This window comes from Gopherus flavomarginatus, chromosome 2, assembly GCF_025201925.1.
Source record: "Gopherus flavomarginatus isolate rGopFla2 chromosome 2, rGopFla2.mat.asm, whole genome shotgun sequence".
NCBI lineage: Eukaryota > Metazoa > Chordata > Testudines > Testudinidae > Gopherus > Gopherus flavomarginatus.
Genome location: NC_066618.1, coordinates 125,008,600 through 125,033,253, shown reverse-complemented (window position 1 = coordinate 125,033,253; position 24,654 = coordinate 125,008,600). Strand labels below are relative to the sequence as shown.

The window sequence follows — 24,654 nt, the reverse complement described above, 5'->3', positions numbered from 1 at the left end:
CTAATAATGCTCTCATGCTGGAACATTATTAATCATGGAATAAAATAGATGAGCCTCTTGAAAAATAAGTGTATGATTGATTAAAGGGCAATCTAAGAAGCTATTATTCTTGTTTTATAACCGTAAGTTATATTCACTCAATTTATCTTTTGGGGAAAATAAATGATTGTTCGTTTCTTTTCTGAAATTATTTTATATGGGGATTCTCATTATTTTACTGAAAATTAAAATGATAGGGTAGCTGTTTTTCTGAGTCTAATCAAGGCAGATCTCTTACAGGACTACCAAATTATAGACATAATTCATGCAACTTAGAAGAGGAAAAAGCATTAAAAATAGGCGCTAGGTATTTTGTTTTCTTGCATTTTCAGCACTTCAGGACATAACTTAAAATCAGAATAAATTGCTTGAGCTATAGCAAAATAGGGTGAGTTATGAACATATTATTTATGGAAAAGGAAAATAACATTGGAAAGTGCTAGTATTAAAAACAACTGCATCTCTGCTAGCTTGTAAAAATGTACACGTGCATGCACATGTATCTTTATATTTATCCCGCTATATCTATACAGAACAACTCTGAGCTTCACTTAAACAAAGCATGTATTTTCAGTTAGTTTAATTTATTTAGGCTTTTTACATCCTAAAAATATAAAGTGAAATTGCAACTACTATCAATTTTATGATTTTCTAAATAATTTACTATTTTTAGTATTTAGGGGGAAATGAACCAAAAACACCATATGGTTGCAGACTAGTCTGTTTTTATTTACAATTAAAGATATAAATTAGTAAAGAAATTTTGTTAAACAACCAAAGATTGTATAACCATTAACGTTTCAAATAAAAACCAGGCAAAATTTATTTACAAAAGTTCCAATTTCATTGCAATACAACTTGCATAAATTACTAGAAGCTTTTATATCATTACAAAAATAAATATCAAATTTGTTTCCTCTTTGTAAGTACTCAAGTTCTCCAATCACATCTTTGTTATCTCTACTGTATACATCTTTTACAAATAAATTTTACATTAAATCCTATCACACCTATCGAATATATACCGTGGCAATGAAGTGATCAATTCAAGATATCCTGAGAAAAACAGATCTGTTTTCAAAAGTAACACATACATTGGGGAAACTATACTATACCAGCAAACTCACATATGTCCAACAAAATTCTGGGTTAATAATTAGAGTCTGTAGATTTAATAGTGCTCTGTGGTCTTCCTTTATACAGTGGCACAAGATGTGATCCGGATTTAGAGATTTGTTCTATATATGAGCTCGGGGACAGATGATGGCTTGCACACTTTTTTCAAAGCAATTGTGACACCTACCTGTGGACTAAGGAAAAAACCAGATCATCCAAAATCCTTCACTTACGCACTAACACCATTACATTGTAATAATATAATAATAATAATTAATAAAGTTGAACTAAAATGCTTACTCTTTTGTTTTCTTCTCATGAAAATATTAGTTTTAAAAGATCTATAGGATTTTGGTTAGTCTTACACATAGAAAGTTGTAAGGGTGCCATTGTTAACCAGACATAAGACAATTCAGAGATACCATAACCTCCTAGAAAAGCATGCTGAAATCTTGTAATTGTGCTTTTAAATTTTAAATATTTACAATGTACAATTGTAATAATATCTTAACACAAACACCTTATCTTATAACAATCATTAGAAAATTATTTTAAAAAGAGATCCAAAGATATCTGTATAAAATTTAAGTATTCCTTTATTTTTGTTTTACATAATGGAAAAGAAAACCCTAAAAGTCATATGAAGGGGTTGGGAACCCTCTAAACTGTCTTACAAAAGAGTATAAAGCAGAGAAGAAAAGCTGTAATAAGGGATTTTTTAAAAGACCAGAAAAGAGCATATTACTTTGTAATTAGACTCTTATGTAATGAAGCAGGAAATTAACGTTAAGCAAGTTTACAGCTGTGCAATATGTCTTGGACCCGATGCCAAATGATCAGTGTAATAGAAAATGTTCTTGCTTACTTGCATTGCTGTGTGATTGCACTTCTATAGGTATGGTTGTACTCCTACTGTGCAGACGTCAGTGGGATCTGTCAAAATATAACCGCCAGTTAGTCACAGGACACAGCCAGCTAACTAGATTATACAGTGTGTGTATGTCCCAAAATTCACTTGCACAAAATTCATATTAAACCCTTTAAAACTCCTACATTAATATTTTATAGATGGCTGCGGTTTGGATAATGGTGTATCAGGTTTTTTTATTCCTTTTTAAAATCAGACAATTATATTAATTTGTTTTACTAATTTTAAAACTGTATGGGAAAAATAGATGTTGTACAGTAGACATAATTTGGTAACTTGGATCACTGTATTTTCTTTAGCTTAAATCGAATAAAACTATATTTAACTCCTTAAAAGTGTAAAAAAAAAGTTGGCGTCCTGTTTTACTAAACACAATGCACAAAAGGTAAAGATAGCAGTATTTTAAATTATATATATATAAATATATAGGTTCATTTATAAACATTGATTTTTAAAGCAACATATTTAACCCATTACATTTTTTAATCTCCTCTGTTATTTCTTTTTGTTTTCCTTAAATGCAAGAAATGGGGGGGGGATATTTTTAAATTCCCAAAATATATTGTTGTCTAGCTCCTTCCATCCAGCTCCTTTTCCTTAAGTATTGTCGGTATATTTGTCTGCTGCTGGTGGTGGTGTTTGTCCAAATAAGCATTCTTTATCTACAGTGTGTATAAAAGTCATTTTGCCTTTGGGAAGAAAAGAAGCAATCCGTCACCTACCTTTCTTAGACTCATAACTAGAGGGCCTGTAATGTTGTTCTAGCTGGTTAGTGATCGTTTTCAAAGAGTCACTGCTCTGTTTGTGAACAGAGCTTGTATTTAGTACAGTCTGACTTAGTCCCTCGTTCGAAGCCATTGCTGCGGAGTTATATCTCAGGATCCCCTGGCTCTGGAGTGCGTTAAAGTTCCCATAGTTTGTATAATTGGTATAAAAAGGTGAGGTGTAATAAATGTGCCTTCCTAAGAGAGAAGAGGGAGAGTAGGCGGAGCTGTGCGTAGTAGAAGAGGGGGTTACTGAAGATAACGCCGGTGGCTGACAGCTTTGGCCCATGTTCTGATTTTTAAGGTCCGAGGTGGCTATTTCAGCTAGAGACCAGAGCTTGGGCTTAATGGTCTGTGCCTCGGAACTGGGAGAAATCCTGTTGTCCAAAGTAGTTTTATTGGAGTTCCTTGAAGCGTCCTCGTGGGGGTGATTAAGGAGGGGGGCTTCCACGCCGGTGAGGGGGGAGGAAGTCACAGGCTTAGCGGGAAGGTCTCTCTCTGCTTCATCATCTTCATCCTCGTCGTCCTCGATGTCCTCGTATTTGTCCTTGCAGTCTGATCCGGACTCGCAGAGCGTGTCTCCTACTCGGCAGGGCAACTTCTCCCCATCAGACTCCGCGGAGCAGGAGTGATCCGTGAGCGAGTCAACCTGCAAGCTGATCCCTGCAAGGGCACCAGCCGAACAAACAAGGGCACGGTCAGTTATATAGACTAAAGAGAGCAGGAGAGAATCAAGCACAACCATTGCAACCACTGATGGGAAAGCGACGCTTGTAATCAAATCCTTTTATGTATAATTATAATTCTAGGAACACTCCCACCGGCTATCACTACGGCTGCATGAAAGCAGCTTCCTGTATGTGTCCGTACAAAGCACAACAGGCATTATTAACACAAATGCTCTGGCTGGCTGTTTTAGGGGAATGGCTCAATGCAGAATTAGATCAATTTAAAAGGTCTTTGCTATCGTTATTTATCAGTTAAAGGTGAAGATTAGGTAGTGAGGGTAAACGGTATAGAGGGGTTGGGGCCTGAGTTTAAAATATATCCCGCAGCACTCCGGTTATAATTTTGAAAGTAAACGTGCATTTAAATAAATCCTGGCACTTGCACACATATCCCTTTGGGACCTTCCTATCTAGCTATAGTACCACCGTGTTGTGCCTAACCTTCGTCCTCTGCTGAAGTTTCATTGCTTTCCTGCACCTTGTCCGAACTTTCCTCCTTACTTCTTGCTCCATCTCCTTCGTCTTCATCTTCATCTTCGCTTTTGTTGCGGGGAGCCCAAGTCATCTTGTTCTCCTTCTTGAGCCTCCTCCTGGCGTTGGCGAACCAGGTGGAGACCTGGGTGAGGGTCATCTTTGTGATGATGGCCAGCATGATCTTCTCGCCCTTGGTGGGGTAGGGGTTCTTCCTGTGCTCATTCAGCCAGGCCTTCAGGGTGGCGGTGGCATCTCGGGTGGCGTTTTTCCTGTAAGCGGGATCATTCAGCTGATAAGGGTAAGCAGGAGTGCCATACGGATGGTAACTGATGGTCCCGGTCATCCCCGTCGTATGAGCATCGTAAGGAGAGCCCTGGAAAGGGCAAAACAATGGGTTGGCAATTTGTTATTGCTGCTAGTCATTAGTAAGTTGTCAAGGAAAGATCAGTGATTATATTTGCATTTTCCTGGATTGGTATCTCACATTCATATTCTAATAGCAAACAAGGGTACTCAAAGGCCATTAAGATCTTATTTACCTCCACCCCCCCAAACCGCACACAGTGAAATCGCTGATCTTTTAATCTTCAGTTAATTTTAGATCCTCGTAATTTAATATTTCCCGAAATTATTTCTGAGTTACGCAGACGTTTTAAAAAGGCCTTACAGGTTTCTTTCAAAGATTCAAAAGATGTTTCCTTTTTGCTATAGAATATACAACAGAGCCACCGTTTAGCAATTCACTGCACTAATGCATTGCAAATCCAACTCGCAAATCAGAAGATATGCACCGTTTCGAATTGTTTAAATGCGATGTAATTAGCATTTTAATTCGCCCTTTAACGTTTGCATTGAGCTTATTTAAGTCTGCGCAATGGAAGAAAAGTTGAAGATACTACTAAGGAAGTTGATAACTTTACGGACGTTTAAAAATCCTAGAGAAGGGAGAGTTAGGGCCCCAAAATCACCTAATGTTCTTAATAGTCGACAAACACACTTTGCAACTTCCAGCTACTTATCTACTGCTCCTCGACAGGAAAGTCAGGAAGGGCAGATCTTCAGATCTTTCACATTGCATTGAATAAAGACTACACGACCATTTCTGTTGAAGTATTTTACAACCAGAAAACATTTGGTTTTCTGTCTGTTTATATGGAAATATAAGTAACCTTTTTGCCACCCCTTTCTGGAACTAATCGTAACCAGTCTGGAGTCTCCGACCTTAAATTCCTGATGTGTGTCTATAAAGCTATAACTATATATACACACACAGAGACACACGCAATTTCAAATGCTCCTTTTAAGTAATGACAAACAAAGTGAACGCTGAAGCTGTGGCCGCCACAACCATCTTGGGTATGAGCGAAGCTCGCAGATCGCAAACAGATGCTTCTTTTTATCCCTAAAATCCAGTTAAACCATTAGCACAAAACGCATTGAAAGTAACTGAAACCGCACCGGGCTCACTTCCCGGAGCTCCACTAAACGTTGGCTTAGAAAAGCAAGAAAAAAGAAATCCTCCCCTCTCCTCCCGCAGCACAAAATGCAGCCACCAAACTGCTTCAGACAATGCAGATTCTTAACGAACGGACCCGCGAGCAAAGGCAGGCTCGGTTTTATGTTCGCAAGCCCCGAAAGCCACCAGGGTCCGGTCCGAGGTAGTGCCAGGGCCCCCGCCCGCGTCTCCCTTTGCCCCGCTCGGGCACCTCGGGTTTGGGAGTGGTGTTGGGAAAACATAAGCAGGCGGCTGAGTTTGTGCTCAGCACCTGGCTGTGCAGCCCGGGCTCTGTTACGGATGGTGCGTGTGCAGGAGATAGGGGCAGAGGAGGATGAAGATGAGGATGCTAATGAAGAAGGAGAGGATTTTTTCTCGGTAGTTACCATGTAGGAGGGGAATCCCGTGGCGGGGTCTGTGGAGTACTGGAGCGGGCTGGTGAAGCCTGTGGCCGCCGCCTGGGCTGTGAAAGCTGCCGATCCCGGGTAAGGGCTGAACGCAGAGCCCGACGAAGACCTGGCCAGCTCTTCGCTCCTGGGGGCCGCCAGAGCCGACGCCCCGTACGTCGGGCAGGAGTACAGAGCCAGCGAGCCGGGGGGCTGGTAGAGGTAACCCTGAGGATAGGACATGGCTTGCACGGGCGTGCACAGGAGCAGGGAGGGGGTGAGGGTGACCGGCCCTGGCGCTTCTGCTGCTCCTGCTGCTGCTCTCGTGTTCCCTCTCCCTCTCCCCGGATGGCTCTGGGCAGCTGTGCAGGGAATGAGACTTGTCCTACTGGCCCCCCATGCACCCCGGCCAGCACCACAACGGGGGATCCGCTCAGCAAACTACTCAGGACGAGAAGGGCATGGGGAGAGGGGAGAAGGAGCTGGGTAACTACAAGGGGGGGAGAGAGAGAAAGACAGGGAGAGAGGGAGGGAGAGAGCCCGGCTCAGGAAAGTGGCTGCTGCATATGGAGTTCTGCCCGCCAGCCCGCTCCCCCAGCGCTGGCCAGCCTGTATTTTGGGGGAAGTAGAGAGTCTGAAGTGAAGAGTTGAGGGAAGGAGCACTCGAGTTTCTGAGAGACATTGGAAAGCAGAGCTGTCCGTCACAGCGGCTCATCTGCATATTGCGAGGGGCCCGCCCCTTCTCCTTCTCCAGCTCCCCCCGCAGACGGAGGGAGGGAAGCAGGCTTGGTAATACGTTACAACCACCCTCTGTCTGACAGCGAGCACACTGCTGAAGCCAAAGGATGATACCACTGCTTAGTTTCTCCCTGCTCAGAGCCACAAACACGCTTGCACACACTCCATTGTAATAGGTACCTATGCTATGCACACACCTTCTATCTTATATATTATCACAGACTTGCGCACAGGGCTTGTTAGTATATCGTGGGAGAGCACAAGTACAAGTATTGCCCTGTGTATGGTGAAAAGGCGGGAAGTACACGCATGAATAGACTGAGAAAGCTATACGAATGTCCGTGTATGGCAACAATAGGTTTCTACTTTGATAACAGTTTTTCACAAGCAGCCAAGCTAAGCTAAATGTTCACATTAAACCCTCCAAGGAAGACTTTCAATTTCCATTCTACTTGCTCTGGTTTTGGCTGCATTAGGGAGAGGCCCAGGTGGCCCTGTGCAGGGGTACAACCCCTCTCTTTGCAGTTCCGAGAGGAAGCCTATCAGAACAAACATTCAGGGTATAATTAACTTCACAAAGAATATAATTTCTGTCCACCACAAACACTGGCAGTTCTACAGTATACGAGAAAGGAGAGGTTGAGTTGAAGGTATTGGTCTACATTTTCTCAGGCTGACTGGTCTTGAGAGACTTGAGAAGTCTATGGTTAATTGTACACACAATCCTTTGGATCTGGAATTGAACTCTGTTATTATTGTACTATGACTGAGATACAATTCGTTTCTCCTCTCCCCCTTACCTTTCTAAATCCGTACCTTCCCATAAAAACACACCTCATCTACCAAAGGTGTATTGCACTGTATTCAACCAACCTAAATATGGATTTCTCTACCAGTCCGCAGCATATCCGTTTATTACTTGCTATATCTCTTGCTTGCATGTACTGTTGACCCCATGTGTGTGTTCTGAGCTACTCACTCTTACTCACTTGCAATCCATCAGTGAGAGTTTTACGTAAAGAATACAGGATCAGGCCTTGAAGTATTAATCTAAACTGTGAAATAGTAATTGTTGAAAGTAACCAAATTGTAATGAAATAGTTGTCACCAACAGGCAAAACATTAAAGCCTGAAATAAATTTCTACACTGGGTCCTGTACACATGAAGCCATGTATTTTGTCCTCGCTGCATTTATGAATGAGCATTTGTCTTTTATTTAACCCATATAGTAGTTTAAAAAGTACAATCAGCGTTAAAGTTGAATTCTTTACAAAATACCCCATATCATTACAGTGGATGGGGGAAATACATCAAACTAAAGTACGCTGGGGAATCTATTAGAAACTGACAGGAAGGAAAGATCGCAATAACTGAAGAATTATGGGTTATCGGGCCGCCTATTGTTAATCAATTAAGCATGCTGCTAATAAAATAATACACTTTGAGATGCTGATTTAATAATCTTTCTAATACAGGCTCAGTGTGCTCTCCGGGAAACTTGAAGTATTAGAACTACATAGCCAAAATATATGGATGTGTGTATGTTTTAAGCAACCTATGCTTGTTTATGTTTTTCTTTCCCTGTAGAAACCCCTCCATCTCCGCGCCAATTTTCCCCTCACCTCTGCATCCAGAGGAGATCTGGCCACCCGACATAGGGAATTAATTCCCGCGGCCTATAGGAGATGCAATCCTTAAAAAGGAAGGTGAGGGGGAGGAAGTTAACACCAACAGGTATTTCTTATCATTAAATCTAGACTTTCCATTTCGTGTTAAGAAAGTGATAAACAACCGGTAAACTCAATGCAACAGATTACAGAAACGATGGTTGCTTTCCTACTTGATGATTAATACACATGTATTAAATAACAGTGGAAACTGTAAAAGCAAGCGCTTTATATAACATGCATTCATATTTCAAGTTATGTGGCGTAATCGATATCAGGCGATTACATCTGAATATTAAAAGTAGGTGTTCACAGAGCGACTTTTTAAGCATATGCATTTGTTGCTTTGCTTTAGCGCTGCAGCAGCTGGAGATTTGAGAATGAACCTTAATTATAACATTATAAAGTCATACATGAACCTCTATAAGTCAACTTGCATGCTTTGCAAAATAAAGAATACCTCTGCATTTTTATTTTGTAAGATGACTCTGTTCTTTCCAACAGGGGTGACGTAAGTAAGTATTTAAGCGAGCTGATTGCTTTTAATTCATTCTCTTTAATAATTAGTGGTACAATTCAGATTGGGAATTCAATGGCCGTTGTGTTGACATTATAACAGGGGATTAATGCTATTAACTGGGTGTTACAGTTATGACCTGGAAAGAGTGCTTAAACAAATACTGTGCTCCCAGGAGGAATTATGTAATTCCATTCAGAGTATACACATACATAAAAACAAATTGGCGAGCGCACACACAGACGCACACACATCTTGGATATATAGGTATGTATGTAGAAAATGTAGATGTTGCTTTTGTCTGCAATTGCATTTCTTGCCTTCCTTGGTGCAAAATCTTTTTTATGATTTCATTCGGAAGACTGTAAATCAATAGCACACTCCCCAACAAATACAAAGAGCAATAGATTAAATTTGCAATATTTTCATTGTGCATTCCAAAACACAGTTTTATATATAAATGAATAATAATTTTGCAATAAGAGATTATTGTGATATAGTATAATCATTTCAAAAGACGTTCATGCTTCGGTTTGATTTGCATATTTTTGTATAGCTTCAGAAAGGCATGTTCTCACCCACTTCAAGAAGTATGCATTTACTTACAATAAACACTACTCATTTGACTTGGAATATAGAGATCAAACTGCTATTGAGGTCATTGAAATATAATTTGTGATTAAAATCTGAAGTTTTGTGTCAATAATTGCTTTTGATCAGTGTTTGCGGATTATATCTAAATTTTCCCAATTTATGCTTTTTGATCTGAATATTTTTACCATAGATATCTTTTAATCTACTGTGCTCCTTAACTGAAATCTATTTTTCCTGTTATTAATAAAAACCGTCCAACTTGCACTATTAAACAGTGTAACAGTACTACATGCACTTTTTATTGGTAATAACTGTAACAAATTAAAACAGAGACTTGAAGACTTACACACTGCATATTTATTTGGATATCTATTCATTATCTCATCGTTCGTACCCCTAGAGTTTAAGCAACACTCGCATTTGACTTTCTAAATGTAAAGTTTACTTCGGTTATAGTTAATGAGCTGCTAACAAAGATTAATGCTTTTCAGGTATTTTTGATACCTGGGAGATTTTGTGGTTTGTCATTTTTAGATGCTAACTACGGCTCCTTGCACTCGTATGAAGTTTTAAGGCGGTCAGAAATGAAAGCCAGGACTGTGGGAATGGTGTCCTTCCTAATGTAATGTAAACACGATATATTTGTTCTGTATAATAACTGCCTATGTGTGTTTATGCATGGACTTGTGTGTTTGGTGGGTATTTACATAGGGCCCAATCCTTTAGTCTTTACTCAGGGTAAAAATCCCATTGGCGTGAAGGAGAGATTTGCTTGACTAAGGACTGCACGATCTGCCCAAAATATACGAACACATATGCGACACAGATAATAGCATATTTGTTATTTACTCAGCCATCATAGTACTGGTCACAGTAACTTTTAAATGGGGCTAAATAGAATCTAGTGGGAGTTTGGGATGCATCATAATGCCTAGCAGAAACGGCTTCCTGTGACATAACTATACAATGGACCGAGAATGTTTCTCCTTTCTTTTATGGAATGTGGGGACGCTATCCTCTCCCTCAGATAAAGTGAAAGAATTGACTATTGTGTGTTAAAATACCAACAACACATTCATACTGTGTAAACGATGTTGTTCAGTTTGCTAATAAAACAAGCAGGGTTAACGACGCTGTTCTGAACAAGATGCGTTAGGAGAACAATGCAGATAATGAAAACCGATAGGCTGAGCTGAAGGAGTCACTTTGTCGGATCTGCTTTTAGGGTTAAAAGGAAGAACTGAGAAAAGAGAGGACGCGGGGACAGAAAAAGAAGGAACTTTTTCCCATCTCCAGGATAAAATCTTTAGTTCAGGCTGAGTATGGGAGGGGGCGCTGTGGCAATGGATTATCCCCAGTGCTCCAAAACTCTCACAGCATAATAGTTTATGTAAGGTTCTTCTTCCCTTGGGTTTCTTTTCATATTTTAGTCATTACTTTTATTAACAATATTATCTAATTGTCGCCCCATGCTACATTTATTAAAAGGAGGAGTATTTGATGAGTTAAATTCTCTCCACTTCTGGTCTAAGCTTTACTTGTCTTCTTCCTTTCTTGTCAGTTCGGTAAGAATGGATATAATAATTAGAATGTTTCAATATACACTGAAAGAATAACATATTGTACTCAGTTTTATATCTGGGATAAGTGCTGTGAATTTGACCGACTTTCTGAAAATATTTTTTATTTATAAAAAGGAAAAACAATATATATATATATATGTATACACAGTGCTGTATTTCCGTGCAGGGTCTTGTAATTTTAAAAGCTAAATGAAAAATTTTGTTCTTATAAAAACTCATATTTGTTTATTTAAACTGAGAAAGGATTTTTCTTTCCCATTTTTGGACATTATTTGTTGTGCGTTGTTCTATAAGTAATGCAGATCTTTAAAAAGCAGAAGCGATCATCAGAAAATTGAAACAGTTTCACTTAAACCGCCACAATTTTATTAAATGTCTTAGAAATTTCTGCTTAGTGAAAATACGCAGTTTTCTGCGTAAGGGGACATAAGAAAAAGAGATGCATTCAAAACGCTTCATTGAGCCTCGTGTTTTCACCTGGAAGCAAGGCAACATTATTTAGAGAGAGAGAACAAGTGTTCAAGCCACAGGTAGGATATTTCCTTTTCATTTAAAAAGTAAATCAGTTCAATATGTTTTACAAAGTGTTTTTTTGACTCTCAGTAAATTTTCAAAGAATATCTTCAGTGGAGATGCAGTCAGTGTGTCGCTCATTTTGGCCATATCCCGAATTTTCTCCTGTACCATGCATATGTTTATCCACCAGATACCTCATAAAGAATGACAACATTCTTGCTTTTTTGTAAGCAAATATAATACCTATTTTTACTTCGGTGTTTGCAGAAGATTGCGGCGTGTATTAACGTGCTTGCAAGGTGCATTGCAGTTCTTGAGTTATATAAAAAACTGCACCGGATGAACTGCTTCCCTTAGCGTCTTGTCTTGGAAATATCTTGGACGTGTCTGCAATTGATTTATTTATGGAAAAGTTAAAAAAAAACTCTCTCGAAATAACTTCCATATTAAACATGGCAGGTAAGGAAGGAGCAGTCTTTCTTCAGAGAAAGTTCGGGTTTGCAGTTGCTGCAGGGGAAATTAGTCTGTGGAGTAAGCCCTTACCACCGCTTGTGACCATTACTCTGCAGCTGAAGGAAGAGGTTTTCTTCCAACCCCGCTCTCCACAGCCTCTGGAGCCAGTCAGTCATCCTTGCCTCTGGATTTTGTACTCAGCCAACATTTATTGAAAAGATCGCTTCAGAGTTACTGTGAGATCTAATCCCTTCAGCGCCTGGTAAACTTTTAAAGTAGTTGATAGAGTAAAGGAAAAGTGGACACTTTAATTGAAATGGACGGAGCTGTTTTATGTTAAGGACTCTCAGAGAATTCTTCTATCACAGGAGCTGACAATGACTACAGTGTTAATTACACTTAACTGGTCTGGTGTTTTCCGGGAATATTTCTAGGTAGACTCCTTGGAATGCTTTAGCTAATGTGTTTGCATAGAAACACAGTTCCTCTAATAGTTCTTCCCCGGAGCTATGCAGGGCATGTGGAAAGAGACGAAATTCGTGTCAGATTAAAAGTGCTTCTTCCTGTAATTTCCATCATCTGTTTTATCATGGCTTTTAACACTAGAGAGCACCTGTTCACCTGGGATGTGCATTTCTCTCTTTAATTAATATATGGAATATATATGTCTCTGTAAAAGCAGCAAAGAATCCTGTGGCACCTTATAGACTAACAGAGGTTTTGGAGCATGAGCTTTCGTAGCTGAATACCTACTTCCTCAGAGATAAAATTAACCTTTCGTAGGTATTCACCTACGAAAGCTCATGCTCCAAAACCTCTGTTAGTCTACAAGGTGCCATAGGATTCTTTGCTGCTTTTACAGATCCAGACTAACACGGCTACCCTGCTGATATATGTCTCTGTGCGCATGTATTCCCATATGCTATCAACATACATTCCCGACAAAAAAAAACAAACAAAACAAAAACTGTTAAAATGCATTTACAGCTTTAGAGTATATATCAGTAATGTATGGGTAAAAATACATAAATAAAATTACAGAGATGTTGTAATTATCCCAGTGTCATAAATGGATAGTTAAGAGTTAATAGAACAGAAGTACTTCATGTCTCTTTTGCCTGTAAAGGGTTAACAAGATCAGTAAGCCTGGCTGTCACCTGACCAGAGGACCAATCAGGGGACAGGATACTTTCAAATCTTGAGGGAGGGAAGTTTTTGTGTGTGCTGTTAGTGTTCGGTTGTTGTTCACCCTGGGGGCTCAGAGGGACCAGACGTGCAACCAGGTTTCTCTCCAGTCTGTCTGATACAGGCTCTTATAAGTTCAGAATAGTAAGTACTAGGTAGATAAGGCGAGTTAGGTTATGTTTGTTTTCTTTATTTGCAAATATGTCTTTGGCTGGGAGGAGTTCAAATGTGTATTTTGCTGAAAGGATTTTAATTTGTACTTGTATACTTAGGCTGGGAGGGTATTCCCAGTGTCTATAGCTGAAAGACCCTGTACCTATTCCATTTTAAATTTACAAAGATAATTTTTACTGTTTTTTCTTTCTTTAACTGAAAGCTTTTCTTGTTTAAGAACCTGATTGTTTTTTTATTTTGGTGAGACCCCAGGGGACTGGGTCTGGATTCACCAAGGAATTGGTGGGGAGAAAGGAGGGAAGGGGGAGAGAAAGGTTTTCTCTCTATGTTAGGATTACTTTCTCTCTCAGGGTGAGTCTGGGAGGGGGAGAGAGAAGGAGGGGGGAAGGTGAATTTTCCTCTCTGTTTTAAGATTCAAGGAGTTTGAATCACAGTAATCTTCTAGGGTAACCCAGGGAGGGGAAGCCTGGGAGAGGCAACGGAGGGGGAAAGGGTTTACTTTCCTTATGTTAAGATCCAGAGGGACTGGGTCTTGGGGGTCCCTGGGCAAGGTTTTTGGGGGACCAGAGTGTACCAGGCACTGGAATTCCTGGTTGGTGGCAGCGCTACAAGTACTAAGCTGGTAATTGAGCTTAGAGGAATTCATGCTGGTACCCCATCTTTTGGACGCTAAGGTTCAGAGTGGGGAATTATGCCATGACACCCAGAAATAAGTATTATAACCCCAGAAAATGTATGCCCAGAGTGATGCCATGACGATAATAGAAAAATTAAACTATCTGTAAAAATCAGTTTAATGAAATCTGTGTCCATTTAAACTAAAATGGCTTAATAATAATGGTGTGATTATGTAATAATGTTTCACTAAAGGACACAGTTAAGGTTGTTTTGGTGGCTTTACAGTTCTTTTCCCATAACTTAATATATTTCAATTTCTTTTAAGTTTAAGTTTAACTTTTAATTTCTTGGGTTTGTAATTCTTGGTATTGGGATAATTACAACAGTCTTGGGTTTTATTTATTTATTTAATTAATTAATTTGCTTTCAGGTTACTGATATATAGTCTCAAACTTATTTTTTTTTGTTTAGTGATTTAATTGTATTTTAATTAACATTTTCATGCATAAACACACACACACACAAAAGAAACCCAATGAAAATGTTTCTCTGTGGCAGATCTAATGAGTTGGAGATATGTAGTATAAACTGTAAGTCATTAAAAATGAAACAAACAAACAAAGAGATTTAACTTTCAAGGCCACATTTATTGGTGTGCTTTAACTGCTTCACCCTGCTCTGGAACAAGACAGAATAGCCAGAACAGACTGGCCAGTGAAGCCAAGTTTACAGCTGCTTTGCATCACTGGAGCAATACAAAGGTGTCAGAGCATACTGGTGTATCTAGTCCTTAATTTATCAGCATATAGCCACAGAATTGTTAAGACAGTGTCAGTTGGAGCAAATACAGTGGCAGCTGGCAGCCAAATAACTTACCAATGAGAAACTTAGATATATATGCAGTCCCCCTCATGCCACAGTTTCGTTTCAGCCAACAGAATTGCAGTATGCAAATCAGCTGAAGAGAAGGGTGTTGATTGACTGAGCTCCCTCTGATGTCAAGATGCTTCCACTTAAGAATGACCTGAACTATTGACCTGGTTCTATTTGCCTATACTCATAAACATTAGCTACAGTAATCATTAATAATTTAATTTCCTCAGACATAGTTGAAATCCTATGTATAAACTAAGTTTTAACCATATGGGAAGTTCAGAGAATCTGTACTGCTTCATCATTAAATAAAAATCTGATAGTGTTTAATTTCATAAAGGATGCATTTTTATTTAATTTTAGCGCATTATTTAATTAACAGATTGTCATAAATTCTCAGAAAATCCATTCTCTAGTCCTACACTCAAAGTGTGAGTGGTGAAAGTTTGGGGAGGATACACTATATTCTTACCAAAAGAAGTTGAATTCCTGCTTTAAGTGCAAAACTTAATTTAGCTTTAGCGATAGGGTCACACATGACTAATAGTTCTATAATATGTATTTATCGGGAAACTGTTGAATCATTGATGTTCCCAGAGTGCTTGGGGTCTTGATTCTTTCTCCCATCCTTTAAAACATCCATATGAAGCCACTGGGGGGATTTTTGAGATGGCATGGTGTCAAACACCAGAAATATGCAGACAATACCAAGTTCTGCTTCTTCTTTACCTTTTACACAGATAGCACCAATTCCTAACTAACCCAATTTTGTCTGAGATCAGCACCTATATGAAAGAAAATTGGCTGAAGTGAATCCAGGCAAGATGGAGATGATGTTAGTGAGAAGAGAGAAACTCTGGAGAGCTATCGACCTCCACCACATCACACTGTGAGAAGTCCACAGTCTTGGATCCTATTTCATTCCTCATTGCCTGTGGATGCTGAAAACAAAAGCAAAACTCCCTCCTCCCTTCTTCCAGCTGAGATTGGCTTGAAGGCTGTGGTTTGATCTGCCAGATTGTGAAATGGTCACATGGCCTTCCCAACCCACCCATCATGGTGATGGAAAATGGTCATGCAGCCCTAGCAACAAGTGAAGAGGAATCACCACCAGAGGAGGAGGAGAAGCCATGTACCCCCAAGGCTGGGAGGATCACAGCCACCACTCTCAGGAAGAAACGCAGGATACTGGTGGTTTGTGACTCTCTTCTAAGGGGGACAGAGGCACCCATCTGTTGCCCTGACATGGTATCCCGGGAGGTATGCTGCCTGCCATGGGCCCATTATGGAGGGATTGTCGAGGATCATCTGGCCCTCTGACTACTACCCCATGCTACTCATCCATGTGGGCACGAATGATACTGCGAGGTATAACCCTCAGAAGATCAGAAGTGACTACAGGGCTCTGGGAATAAGGGTGAAGGAGTTGGGAGTGCAGATGGTGTTTTCTTTGATCCTTCCAGTCAAGGGTAGAGGCCCAGGCAGAGACAGATGCATCCTGGAGGTGAATGCCTGACTGCAAATATGTTGTCTCCAGAAGGTCTTCAGCTTCCTTGATCATGGGATGCTATTCCAGGAAGAAGGACTGGTAACCAGAAATAGGGTCTACCTATCAAGGAAGGGGAATAGCATATTTGGTACAGACTGGCTAACCTAGTGAGGAGGGCTTTCAACTAGATTAGAAGGGGGCAGGTGACCAAAGCCCACAGATAAGTTAAGAACATGGAGACCTGGGAGAAGGTTTGAAATTTGGGGGGAGCATCGGCTGTTATAGCAGGGATAAAGGCGAGACAAGACAGAACTGGGGGTGGGTTGGAATCAAAGCAGTATCTTAAATGTCTTCATACTAATGTAAAAGGTATGGGGACTAAGCAGGAAGAACTTAAAATGCTAGTAAATAAACACAACTATGACATAGTTGGCATCACAGAGACCTGGTGGGATAATACGCATGACTGGTATATTGGTATAGAAGGGTACAGCTTGCTCAGAAAGGACCAGCAGGGAAAAAAGGGAGGAGATGTTGCCTTATATGTTAAAAATGTATGCACTTGGGCTGAGATTGAGATGGAAATAGGACGCAGACTTGTTGAAAGTCTCTGGGTTTGTATAAAAGGGGTAAAAAACCAAGGGTGATGTCATGGTAGGGGTCTACTACAGACCACCTAACCAGGAAGAAGAGGTGGATGAGGCTTTTTTTAAAAAGCTAACAAACTCATCCAAAGCACAGGATTTGGTGGTGATGGGGGACTTCAACTACCCAGACATCTGATTGGAAAATAACACAGCAGGGTACAGATTATCCAATAGGTCTTGGAATGTATTGGAGACAATTTTTTATTTCAAAAGGTGGAGAAAGCTACTAGGGGGAGACTGTTCTAGATTTGATTTTGACAGATAGAGAGGAACTGCTTGATAATTTGAAAGTGTAAGGCAGCTTGGGTGAAAGTGATCATGAAATGGTAGAGTTCATGATTCTAAGGAATGGTAGGAGGGAGAACAGCACAATAAAGACAATGGATTTCAAGAAAGCAGAGTTTAGCAAACTCAGGGAGTTGGTAGGTAAGATCCCCTGGGAAGCAAGTTTAAGGGGAAAAACAATAGAAAACACTTGGTAGTTTTTCAAAGAGACATTATTAAGGGCACAAGAGGAAACTTCCCCACTGCACAGGAAAGATAGGAGGTATGTGAAGAGACCACCCTGGCTTAACCAGGAAATTCTCAATGATCTAAAAATAAAAAAATAGTTCTACAGAAAGTGGAAACTAGGTCAAATTACAAAAGATGAATATAAACAAATAACACAAGTAAGTAGGGAAAAAATTAGAACGGCCGAGGCACAAAATGAGATCAAACTAGCCAGAGACATAAACAGTAACAAGAAAACATCCTACAAATACATTAGAAACAAGAGGAAGACCATGGACATGATAGGACTGTTACTCAATGATGTGGGGAAAATAATAACAGAAAATGTGGAAAGGGCAGAGGTGCTTAATGACTTCTTTGTTTTGGTTTTCATTAAGAATATTGGTGGTGATTGGATGTCTAACATAGTGAAAATGCAGTAGGATCACAAGAGGCTAAAATAGGGAAAGAACAAGTTAAAAATTACTTGGACAAATGAGATGTCTTCAAGTCACCAGGGCCTGATGAAAGGCATCCTAGAATACTCAAGGAGCTGACTGATGAGATATCTGAGCCATTAGCGATTATCTTTAAGAAGTAACGGAATTTGGGAGAGATTTGAAAAGACTGGAAATGGGCAAATATAGTGCCCATATGTAAAAAGGTAAATAAGGATGCTCCAGGGAATTACAGACCAGTCAGCTTAACTTCTGTACCCGAAAAAATAATGGAACAAATAATTAAGCAATCAATTTGCAAACATCTAGAAGATAATAAGGTGATAAGTAACAGTCAGCATAGATTTGTCAAAAGCAAATCATTTCAAACCAACCTGATAGCTTTCTTTGACAGAGTAACTAGCCTTGTGAATAGGGAGGAAGTAGTAGACGTGGTATATCTTGACTTTACTAAAGCTTTTGATACTATCTCACATGACCTTCTCATAAACAAACTAGGGAAATGCAACCTAGATGGAGCTACTATAAGGTGGGGTGCATAACTAGTTGGAAAATCGTTCCCAGAGAGTAGTTATCAGTGGTTCACAGTCATGGTGGAAGGACATAATGAGTGGGGTCCCGCAGGGATCAGTTCTGGGTCTGGTTCTGTTTAATATCTTCATCAATGATTTAGATAATGGCTTACAGAGTACTCTTATAAAGTTTGTGGATGATAGGAAGCTGGGAGGGGTAGCAAGTGCTTTGGAGAATAGGATTAAAATTCAAAATTATTTGAACAAACTGGTGAAATGGTCTGAAGTGAATAGAATGAAATTCAATAAGGACAAATGCAAAGTACTCCATTTAGGAAGGAACAATCAGTTGTACACATACATAATGGAGAATTGACTGCCTAGGAGTACTGCGGAAAGGGATTTGGGGGTTATAGTGGACCACAAGCTAAATATGAATCAATAGTGTCATGCTGTTGCAAAAAAAGTGAACATCATTCTGGGATGTATTAGCAGGAGTGTTGTAAGCAAAAGACGAGAAGTAATTCTTCTGCTCTACTCCAATCTGATTAGACCTCAACTGGAGTATTGTGTCCAGTTCTGATGTCACATTTCAGGAAAGATGTGAACAAATTGGAGAGAGTCCAGAGAAAAGCAACAAAAATGATTAAAGGTCTAGAAAACATGACCTATGACGGAAGATTGAAAAACTTGTGTAAGTTTAGTCTGGAAAAGAGAAGACTGAGAGGGGACATGCTAACAGTTTTCAAGTATGTAAAAGGTTGTTACAAGGAGGTGGAAGAAAAACGTTTCTTCTTAACCTCTGAGGATAGGACAAGAAGCAATGGGCTTAAATTGCAAAAAGGGAGGTTTAGGTTGGCAATTAGGAAAAAATTCCTAATACGGATGTCAAGCAATTAAAAAAATTAATCACAATTAATTGCACTGTTAAACAATAATAGAATACCATATATTTAAATATTTTTGGATGTTTTCTACATTCTCAAATAAATTTATTCAATTACAACACAGAATACAAAGTATACATTGCTCACTTTATTTTTATTACAAATATTTGCACTGTAAAAAACAAAAGAAATAGTATATTTCAATTCACCTAATACAAGTACTGTAGTGCAATCTCTTTATAATGAAAGCTGAATTTACAAATTTAGAATTATACACAAAAAATAACTGCATTCAAAAATACAACAATGTAAACCTTTAAAACCTACAAGTCCACTCAGTTCTACTTCAGCCAATCACTCACACAACAAAGTTTGGTTATAATTTGCAGGAGATTATGCTGCCCACGTCTTGTTTACAATGTTATCTGAAAGTGAGAACAGGCGTTCACATGACACTGTTGTAGCTGGCATCGCAAGATATATACATGCCACATGTGCTAAAGATTCAAATGTCCCTTCATGCTTCAGCTGCAATTCCAGGGGACATGCACCCATGCTGCTGATGGGTTCTGCTGAATAACAATCCAAAGCAGTGCGGACTGACACATGTTTATTTTCATCATTTGAGTCAGATGGCACCAGCAGAAGGTTGATTTTCTTTTTTGGTGGTTCGGGTTCTGTAGTTTCAGCATCAGAGTGTTGCTTTTCTAAGACATCTAAAAGCATGCTCCATACCTCATCCCTCTCAGATTTTGGAAGGCCCTTAAGATTCTTAAACCTTGGGTCAAGTGCTGTATCTATCCTTAGAAATCTCACATCGGAACCTTCTTTGAGTTTTGTCAAATCTGCTGTGAAAGTGTTCTTAAAACGAACAGCTGCTGGGTCATCATCTGAGACTGCTATAATTTGAAATGTATGGCAGAATGTGGGTAAAATAGAACAGGAGACATACAATTCTCCCCCCCCTAAGGAGTTCAGTCACAAATTTAATTAACGCATTATTTTTTAATGAGCATTGTCAGCATGGATGCATGTCCTCTGGAATGATGGCCAAAGGATGAAGGGGAATATGAATGTTTAGCATATTTGGCACATAAATACCTTGCAATTCTGGCTAAAAAAGTGCCATGCAAATGCTTGTTCTCACTTTCAGGTGACATTGCAAATAAGAAGCAGTCAGCAGTATTCCCTGTAAATGTAAACAAACTCATTTGTGTTAGCAATCGGCTGAACAAGAAGTAGGACTGAGTGGACTTGTAGGCTCTAAAGTTTTATATTGTTTTGTTTTTGAGTGCAGTTGTATAACCAACAAAAAAATCTACAATTGTAAATTACACTTTCACGATAAAGACTTTGTTGTACAGTATTTGTATGAAGTGAAGTAAAAAATACTATTTCTTTTGTTTATCATTTTTAAAATGCAAATATTTGTAATAATAATAATATAAAGTGAGCACTGAACACTTTGTATTCTGTTTTGCAATAGAAATGAATATATTTGAGAATGTAAAAAATCCTTAAATATTTAATAAATTTCAATTGGCATTCTTTTGTTTAGTAGTGTGATTAATTGTGATTCATTTCTAATTGCTGTTAATTTTTTGAGTTAATCACATGAATTAACTGTGATTAATCAATAGCTCTACTTCCTAACTGTCAGGGTGGGTAAGCACTGGAATAAATTGGATAGGGAGGTTGTGGAATCTCAGACACTGGAGATTTGTAAGAGCAGGTTAGACAAACACCGGTTAGGAATGGTCTAGATAATTAGTCCTGCCATGAGTGCAGGGTACTTGGAGTAGATGACCTCTTGAGGTTCCTTCCAGTTTTATGATACTAGACTTATAGACTCATAGACTTTAAGGTCAGAAGGGACCATTATGATCATCTAGTCTGACCTCCTGCGCAATGCAGGCCACAGAATCTCACCCACCCACTCCTGTATCAAATCTGTGTCTGAGCCACTGAAGTCCTCAAATCATGGTTTAAAGACTTCAAAATGCAGAGAACCTTCCAGCAAGTGACCCATGCCCTACGCTGCAGAGGAAGGCAACGCCCCCCCCCCCAGGGCTTCTGCCAATCTGCCCTGGAGGAAAATTTCTTCCCAATCCCAAATATGGCGATCACCTAAACCCTGAGCATGTGTGCAAGACTCACCAGCCAGACACCCAGGAAAGAATTATCTGTAGTAACTCAGATCCCATCCCATCTAACATCCCATCATAAACCATTGGGCATATTTACCTGCTAATAATCAAAGATCAATTAATTGCCAAAATTAGGCTATCCCATCATACCATCCCCTCTATAAACTTATCAAGCTTAGTCTTGAAGTAAGATATATCTTTTGCCCCCATTACTTCCCTTGGCAGGCTGTTCCAGAACTTCACTCCTCTAATGGTTAGAAACCTTTGTCTAATTTCAAGTCTAAACTTCCTAGTATCCAGTTTATATCCATTTGTTCTTGTGTTCACATTGGTACTAAGCTTAAATAATTCTTCTCCCTCCCTGATATTTATTCCTCTGATATATTTATAGAGAGCAATCATATCTCCCCTCAGCCTTCTTTTGATTAGGCTAAACAAGCCAAGCTCTTTGAGTCTCCTTTCATATTACTCGGATCATCCCAGTAGCCCTTCTCTGTACTTGTTCCAGTTTGAATTCATCCTTCTTAAACATGGGAGACCAGAACTGCACACAGTATTCCAGATGAGGTCTTACCAGTGCCTTGTATAATGGTACTAACACCTCATTATCTCTACTTAAAATACCTCGCCTGATGCATCCCAAGACTGCATTAGCTTTTTTCATGGCCATGTCACATTGGCAGCTCATAGTCATCCTGTGATCAACCAATACTCTGAGGTCCTTCTCCTCCTCCGTTACTTCCAACTGATGCCTCCCGAGTTTATAACAATAGTTCTTGTTATTAATCCCTAAGTGCATGACCTTGCACTTTTCACTATTATATTTCATCCTATTACTATTACTCCAGATCTTCCTGTTTGATATCCCGGTCCTTCTCTGTATTGGCAATACCTCCCAGCTTTGTGTCATCCGCAAACTTTATTAGCACATTCCCACTTTTTGTGCCAAGGTCAGTCATAAAAAGATAAAATAAGATTGGTCCCAAAACCGATCCCTGAGGAACTCCACTAGTTACCTCCTTCCAGTCTGACAATTCATCTTTCAGTACAATCCGCTGTAGTCTCTCCTTTAACCAGTTCCTTATCCATCTTTCAATTTTAATATTGACCCCCATCTTTTCTAATTTAGCTAATAATTCCCTGTGTGGAACTGTATCAAATGCCTTACTGAAATCAAGGTAAATTAGATCCACTGCATTTCCTTTGTCTAAAAATCTGTTACCTTCTCAAAGAAGGAGATCAGGTTGGTTTGACCCTATCTACCTTTTGTGAAACCATGTTGTATTTTGTCCCAATTACCATTGACCTCGATGTCCTTGACTACTTTTTCCTTCAACATTTTTTCCAAGACCTTGCATACTACAGATGTCAAACTGGCAGGCCTGTAGTTGCCTGGATCACTTTTTTTCTCTTTTCTTAAAGATTATGATTCTATGATCCATCTTTTGTGACCTCCAAGTTGGATTATTATAATTTACCTAGATATAAGCAAAGAAAATGTTAGGAACTTAATTTAACAAACCATCTCTCTTGATAACCATGTTATTTCTATATAGTAAAACAATAAGATACTAAATATGATCAAATATTCCTTCCTTGTGATTTTGGTGAGATAATTTGTAAAAAATATTGTTACTTTTATTTCTTTATGCACACTTCAAAACAAAACAAAACAAAACAACAATCATTAGCAATGCTCTTGGAAACATGTGTATCATATTTTTATGCACACAAATGCATGCACATACCCAGAATGATTTAGCCACCTAAGCACTTTTGAAAATTTTAACCACTGAAAAATATGTCCACAAAACCTAAGACCTTTTTAAACAGACCCACAAATGATGAGACTATAGTATTCTACCAGGTAAATTGACAGTCATTGGTGGAGAACAAAAGTACTAATTTTATCATGATAAAATCAAAAAAGTATGGATTATAAATAGAACCCATCTCCTGTGAAAATGTTCTCCTCTGGGAGCAAATGATAGAAACATTTATTAACTTGGATTTAATATACTGTTTTCTTTGTTTTGCTCTGACCTGATTAGTGAAGTTTTACCTGTTCCCACTCTTAATTGGGACATATTGATTTTTGTTTATAGAATTTGTCTTAGTGATAGTTAATCTGTTGACACTGAAAATTAACTTGTGGATATGCCTGATTCTATCTGTTTTATCCTTTGGTTTTCTTCCTTTCCCACTCAAGTTGTTCATGTACTGTATACAAGATGTTTCTTGTTAAAAAGGCCACCCAGTTCTTGGTATTATCACAACTGTGCACTTAGGCCAAAATCCTTTCCCCAGCTTGCAGCCCAAGTAATTCAATTGGTCATTAGGGAGCTTCATGAGAAAAGAGGAAGAAGGATCCTTTTCCCTATTCTTAAGCTCAGAGAGGCTCCAGACAGAGTGAGAGAAGCACTAAGTGAGTGAGAAAAGGGTTGTTTGGACACCATGAAACTTGGAACTGAGGGGGAATAGACTGGTACATTTGTGATTAGTGAACTAAAGTGAATAAAATCTGGTAAACAAACAATATTAAGAATGTCCTTTCTAATGTAAAAGTACAGGTAGAAACTAGTTCATCCTACTGACGAGTTACAGAATAAAAAACACAGTTTAACTTTGGAGGTTGGAGGACAGCAACGAAAGAGACTACTCAGTTTACTGTGCAAGATGTAGCGTGTACTTCTATTCACTTCTTGGCCAAATGGAATATAGATAACACCCAGTGCAAGCAGCTTGTGGCTTTGAGAGATCATGTTTGACATCTTGATACCACAGTTGCTGAACTGGCATAGCTGAAAGAGACATTATGTAAGAAGACAGTATACAGGGACATTGTAAACAGTATGCAGGCCCACTTCAGAACTGGCTGCCCCACTCTAAAACTGAGAAAGCTGGTCTCATGATGGGAGAGAAACAAGTTACATGGAGGGGCCAATTCCTTTAGTTGAGACCTGCTTTCTAACAAAGGTAAAAGGCTTGTCTGCACTAGAGACTTGAACCCAGATTTTTAGAGATGTTATGCATTGCTACGCTCATCATTGCAAGGCCTAAGGGACCTAGATGGCCAACTAGAGTGGAGCAACATTTAAATACCTTTAAAAATCTGGGTCTTGGACCTTGTCTACAACTGGAAATAACATCATTTTAGCAATTAGAAATCAGCA

At 39.1% G+C, this 24,654-nt stretch overlaps 1 protein-coding gene across 1 annotated transcript; it reads right to left on the bottom strand.

Moving 5' to 3' along the window:
* Nucleotides 1–843: 843 nt before the first annotated feature.
* Nucleotides 844–6,532, bottom strand: IRX2 (iroquois homeobox 2). The gene is made up of 5 exons (XM_050938237.1): nucleotides 5,931–6,532; nucleotides 4,017–4,422; nucleotides 2,806–3,510; nucleotides 2,021–2,088; nucleotides 844–1,349 (listed from the first exon to the last, which is right to left on the bottom strand). The coding sequence occupies exons 1-4, from the start codon at nucleotides 6,171–6,173 to the stop codon at nucleotides 2,045–2,047; spliced, it is 1,398 nt and encodes a 465-aa protein (XP_050794194.1). The 5' UTR covers nucleotides 6,174–6,532; the 3' UTR covers nucleotides 844–1,349; nucleotides 2,021–2,044.
* Between the last annotated feature and the right edge of the window lie 18,122 nt (nucleotides 6,533–24,654).